This window comes from Oncorhynchus tshawytscha, unplaced genomic scaffold, assembly GCF_018296145.1.
Source record: "Oncorhynchus tshawytscha isolate Ot180627B unplaced genomic scaffold, Otsh_v2.0 Un_contig_2034_pilon_pilon, whole genome shotgun sequence".
In the NCBI taxonomy this organism is placed as follows: Eukaryota; Metazoa; Chordata; class Actinopteri; order Salmoniformes; family Salmonidae; genus Oncorhynchus; species Oncorhynchus tshawytscha.
The window spans coordinates 193,557-199,556 of record NW_024609563.1 but is presented as its reverse complement, the minus strand read 5'-3'; the positions used below and the strand labels follow the sequence as shown (position 1 = coordinate 199,556).

At 44.5% G+C, this 6,000-nt stretch overlaps 1 protein-coding gene across 1 annotated transcript in view; it reads left to right on the top strand.

Annotated features, from left to right (window-relative positions):
• The first annotated feature begins 2,911 nt into the window (after positions 1–2,911).
• LOC121845158 (netrin receptor unc-5 homolog) overlaps positions 2,912–6,000 on the top strand; it is a 164,596-nt gene continuing 161,507 nt past the window's right edge. Inside the window, exon 1 of the mRNA XM_042315930.1 lies at positions 2,912–3,830. Within this exon, the coding sequence (XP_042171864.1) occupies positions 3,740–3,830 (91 nt within the window). The 5' untranslated portion in view covers positions 2,912–3,739. The remainder of the gene's footprint in view (positions 3,831–6,000) is intronic.

Genomic DNA, 6,000 nt, shown 5'->3' with positions numbered 1-6,000 from the left:
AGGGAAGCAGTCCCTGGGGTGTGGGGTATCACTATGAGCCAATGAGCATAGGGAAGCAGTCCCTGGGGTGTGGGTTATCACTATGAGCCAATGACTCGTTATTCTTGTTGACGGAGAAATACGCGGCGTAACTTGAATAAACATACCTTTAAGAAGTACACCATGCTCAACCATCCGATCAACTAGACACTCTTCTTTAAGAAGTACACCATGCTCAACCATACGATCAACAAGACACTCTTCTTTAAGAAGTACGCCCTGCTCAACCACACGATCAACAAGACGCCCGGCCAAACTGAGCAATCAGGGAGAAGGGCCTTGGTCAGGTAGGAGACCAAGAACCCTGTGGAGATGGGAGAACTTACCAGAAGGACAACTATCGCTGCAGCACTCCACCAATCAGACCTTTTTGGTAGAGTGGCCAGACGGAAGCCACTAAAAGGCACATAATAGACCACCTAAAGACTCTCAGACCACTAGAAACAAGCTCTTCTAGTCTGATGAAACCAAGATTGAACTCTTAGGCCCTGAATGCCAAGTGTTACGCCTGGAGGAAACCTGGCACCATCCCTACGGTGAAGCATGGTGGTGACAGTATCATGCTGTGGGGTGTTTTTCAGCGGCAGGGACTGGGAGACACTCCCCATCCAACTTGACAAAGCTTGAGAGGATCTGCAGAGAAGAATGGGAGAAACTCCCCAAATACAGGTGTGCCAAGCTTGTACCATCATACCCAAGAAGACTTGAGGCTTGTAATCGCTGCCAAAGGTCCATCAACAAAGTACTGAGTAAAGGGTCTGAATTCTTATAATTATGTAGATGTAATATTTATGTTTATTTTATTATATATATATAAATTAGCAACATGGTAGAATGTGTTGTGTCAGGGACATGGTAGAATGTGTTGTCAGGGACATGGTAGAATGTGTTGTGTCAGGGACATGGTAGAATGTGTTGTCAGGGACATGGTAGAATGTGTTGTCAGGGACACGGTAGAATGTGTTGTGTCAGGGACATGGTAGAATGTCTTGTCAGGGACATGGAATGTCTTGTCAGGGACATGTGTCTTGTCAGGGACATGGTAGAATGTGTTGTCAGGGACATGGTAGAATGTGTTGTCAGGGACACGGTAGAATGTGTTGTCAGGGACATGGTAGAATGTGTTGTCAGGGACATGGTAGAATGTGTTGTGTCAGGGACATGGTAGATCGTGTTGTCAGGGACATGGTAGAATGTCTTGTCAGGGACACGGTAGATCGTGTTGTGTCAGGGACATGGTAGATCGTGTTGTCAGGGACATAGTAGAATGTCTTGTCAGGGACATGGTAGAATGTCTTGTCAGGGACATGGTAGAATGTGTTGTCAGGGACATGGTAGAATGTGTTGTGTCAGGGACATGGTAGAATGTCTTGTCAGGGACACGGTAGAATGTCTTGACAGGGACATGGTAGAATGTCTTGTCAGGGACATGGTAGAATGTGTTGTCAGGGACATGGTAGAATGTGTTGTCAGGGACATGGTAGAATGTCTTGTCAGGGACATGGTAGAATGTGTTGTCAGGGACATGGTAGAATGTGTTGTCAGGGACATGGTAGAATGTGTTGTCAGGGACATGGTAGATCATGTTGTGTCACGGTCAGGGACATAGTAGAATGAATTTAACCCAACCCCTCTGAATCAGAGAGGTGCGGGGGGGGAGCCTTAATCGACATCTTCGGCAGCCCGGGAACAGTGGATTAACTGTCTTGTTCAGGGGCGGAACGACAGATCTTTACCTTGTCAGCTCAGGGATTAGATCCAGCAATCTTTCAGTTACTGGCCCAATGCTCTAACCACTAGACTACCTGCCTCCCTTCCCTCTCTTTCAGTTACTGGCCCAACGCTCTAACCACTAGACTACCTGCCTCCCTTCCCTCTCTTTCAGTTACTGCCTTGTGTCCACCTCTCCCCAGTCCCATCATCACAAACCTTATTTGGCCTTGTGTCCACCTCTCCCCAGTCCCATCATCACAAACCTTATTTGGCCTTGTGTCCACCTCTCCCCTGATCACAAACCTTATTTGGCCTTGTGTCCACCTCTCCCCTGATCACAAACCTTATTTGGCCTTGTGTCCACCTCTCCCCAGTCCCATCATCACAAACCTTATTTGGCCTTGTGTCCACCTCTCCCCTGATCACAAACCTTATTTGGCCTTGTGTCCACCTCTCCCCAGTCCCCTCATCACAAACCTTATTTGGCCTTGTGTCCACCTCTCCCCAGTCCCCTCCAGGGAGCTTGTCAGGACTGACAGCACACATCATAGACGTCATTTAAATTAATGAGCCTCGGGGGAGACCCAACCCCATCCTCTGTTTATTGGCTCTCTACATCAGACAGGAAACATTTATGAAAATGGTGCTCTCTTGTGGTGGCAACGGGGGAAGGTTTATTGAACGAACAGGGGAGTTTACTGTAGGCAGGACATTTCTCCATGGTACACTCAGTTTGTTGCCTGGCTACCCAGACTCCCCAGTGAATTATTGTGCTTCTAAATATGGTTTAGGCCAACATAAAGATACGATTTATGTCATGGACAAATGGGGGTAATTGCAAAATACATACCACATTTGTACTGTATGAGAGATGCACCTGGTTGACAAATAATGTTTAAAAAAAAAATGAGATTCTGGAAGAGTCTGTTTTTGAAAGAAATGTTAGATGAATGAAAAATCGTTTACGGACTACAATATACTATAAGCGCTTTACCTGACACCATGACAGTTTAAACAAAATCAGTTAGTCAACAACTAGGCTAATTGACTTAATGACTTCCTGAATCCATATGAATCGGATCCGTCCATTGATTTCGCTTCCGTGTTTTTGATCTCTCCTTCTCTTCTCGCGCTCCAACACTCTTTATCATCCCTTTCACTTCTTCATTATCCACAACTCTCGGAGGGTGATGCTCAATGATTGGCTAGGTGGGGCGTGGGAGACTGGACGCCGGCTTTTCTGATCCGTGTTCATGTTTAGACTACACCTTTGCACACCCACGGAGCAGAGAGGACGGACAGCGCGCCAGGAGTGTGAAAAGACTCGGACATAATAACCGGTGGCGGTGGAAGCGGTAGTAGCAGCGGACCAGAGACCAACCAGAGCAGAGTCAATACTTTTTACGGTTTCAACGGGCGAAGTTGACTAGTGCTGAAGTAGAGCAGCGCGCAGTAGCACCAGTTTCCCTCTTTGTTTTCATACATTTCTTTATTATTGCTCTGCCTCAAATGTTAAAATATATTTTAGCTGTGGCTGATATAGGTCTACGGAACTTTCTTATCTGACTTGTCCTGCCAGCACTTATTTTATGGTTCGCATTTACCCCTGAACGCGAGTGGAAGCGATAATATCTGGGATATTGTTCCATAAACCTATTCATTTAGTTTGTCCTGCGTTATCGGTGATATGTGTCTTTTCCATACGGACTTCTATTAGAGGAACTCATAGCAATAAATAACATTTACTATTTTATTTTTTTTACAGGATTGTTTTTATTTATCCCATGTTGGTTAATTTATTCCAACCTAAACTACATGTAGCCTACCCCCCCAAAAACATTTGGACACGTTTATATTTTGGAGACTGATTTGTCATCGAGAAATTCTATTTGAAGGGACATATAGCCGACATTGAAGAGAAGGGATTGGCGATATCCAGGGCACCGAGAGCACCTGGGACAAATCGCGGTGGCGTAACCCGGTAAAGATGCTCACTTTTTGGATGCAGCGTGACCAAGGCCTCTGTCCTCTACTTGTTCTCATTGTTCTCACCGGTGGATATCTCGTCTCTGATGCTGGTAAGAAACGCTTTATAACGTATACCATTTATAACGCGGGCTATGTGGAGCTTTAACTTGACTGTGTTGGGAAGATTTATGACTGACACTCAAAAGCAATGCATTTGAATCCTTTGGCCCGATAGGAATACGAAATACTTAGCATAGATTGTTTTGAATCGAGATACACCTGCTATAGAAGATTGCCTTGTTACCCGAGCCCTGTCCTGATAGTGAGAGCTGTCAACACAGACATACATTCTCTCTCTCTCTCTCGTTTGTGTGCAATCTGAAATGATATGACTCGCTAAGGTTGACTGTATTGTTTGATATGTAGATTACCCTTAGCTACATGTTTTATTGTTTGTTTTGGAGATGAGTTTGGCTCCGCGGGAGTCCAAGCCCATAGGAATTGAACATTTTTAACTACAAACAACAAATAAACGCAACATGTAAAGTGTTGGTCCCACGTTTCATGAGCTGAAATAAAATATTCTCTCAAATGTTATTCCCAGATTTGTTTCCATCCCTGTTAGTGAGTATTTCTCCTTTGCCAAGATTATCCATCCACCTGACAGGTGCGGCATATCAAGAAGCTGATTGAACAGCATGATCATTACACAGGTGCACCTTGTGTTGGGGACAATAAATAGCCGCTCTAAAATGTGCATGGAGGGGAGGAGATAAGAAGTTAGGGGAGGAGAGGCGAGGAGGAGTGTTGATTGAAGCCGAGGATGAGGCGAAATGAAGACGAAACACTTGTATCTTGTGAATTGGCTTCAGCCTGTATTGACCTGCATCAGTGTCCATCTCTTGTAAGTGTCTTGGCTTTTCCCCCCAAACAATAACCTCGGCCGTTCATATTACTGCAATGAAAACTTGTCACATCTCATCCGTTACCTCCGGAATTAGCGCACTACACACTTGCCCAACATTTCCCCCTCTAAGTAGGGCAGTGTAAACAAAATGATCTCGATGAGCCAAAAATGATAACAGCAGACCAATTATTATTTTTGAGACTTGTTTTTGAGGTTTTACCTGAAATTGTAGTTGTAATGATTGCGCTGAGAGTTGGGAAGGCAAGTTCAGGGAGGGAGTGAGTGTTTTAATGAAATAAACAGAACAAAATACAAAACAAGGAACATTAACAGACAAGAAACAATGACGCCTGGGGAAGGAACCAAAGGGAGTGACATATGTTGGGAAGGTTATCAAGGAGGTGATGGAGTCCAGGTGAGTCTGACGACTCACAGGTGTGCGTCACGATGGTGACCGGTGTGCGCCATAGCGAGCAGCCTGGTGACCCTAGAGGCCGGAGAGGGAGCCCAAGTGACAGTAGTAACATCCTGCTATATTCTGAAATTGTCAACAATCTCTTGACAGCACTGAGAATGAGCAATGATTTTCAGTCGTAAAGCCTGGTTTGTTCTAAGGCGACATTAATACTGGTTAGGCCTAAGCGTCATCTCGCTATTGTTCAGCTAAACGTCAACATTCAGCTAACAGCCAGCAACCGTTTATGTGAGGGAAATGCAGGACATATTTTGTTTAGCTAGCTAGCCTATTATAATATTATAATATATATATTACACTGCACGGTAACGTACTTTTATATACGGGTAAACGTTCATTAGTGATATGCTAACGTCACTTGATCAGGAAGCAAGCAGGAGTTAGCTGATTTAATGTGCACGGAAGAATAAAAACATTAATTGTTTGAACTTGTGAGTTGTTGCATTATTTTTAATTTTTTTTTTAACCTTTATTTAACTAGGCAAGTCACTTAAGAACAAATTCTTATTTTCAATGACAGCCTAGGAACAGTGGGTTAACTGCCTGTTCAGGGGCAGAATGACAGATTAGTACCTTGTCAGCTCGGGGATTCGAACTTGCAACCTTCCGGTTACTAATCCAACACTCTAACCACTAGGCTACCCTGCCACCCCATTTCAAGAGTGTAATATGTGCTTACTGGCTAGTGGCTACTGTGATATTTACGGTCAGTTTGAGCTGCGGACCAAGATGTCGCGATGCCAGGATGTGAATTGAAAAGTAGAACATCTCTGGCTGCTACTCTCCTTGTTGTGGTGAATAGGGCATTTAGGAGCGCAACAGCATCAAGGCTTTTTAGGGATGTGGTGAATAGGGCATTTAGGAGCGCAACAGCATCAAGGCTTTTTAGGGATGTGGT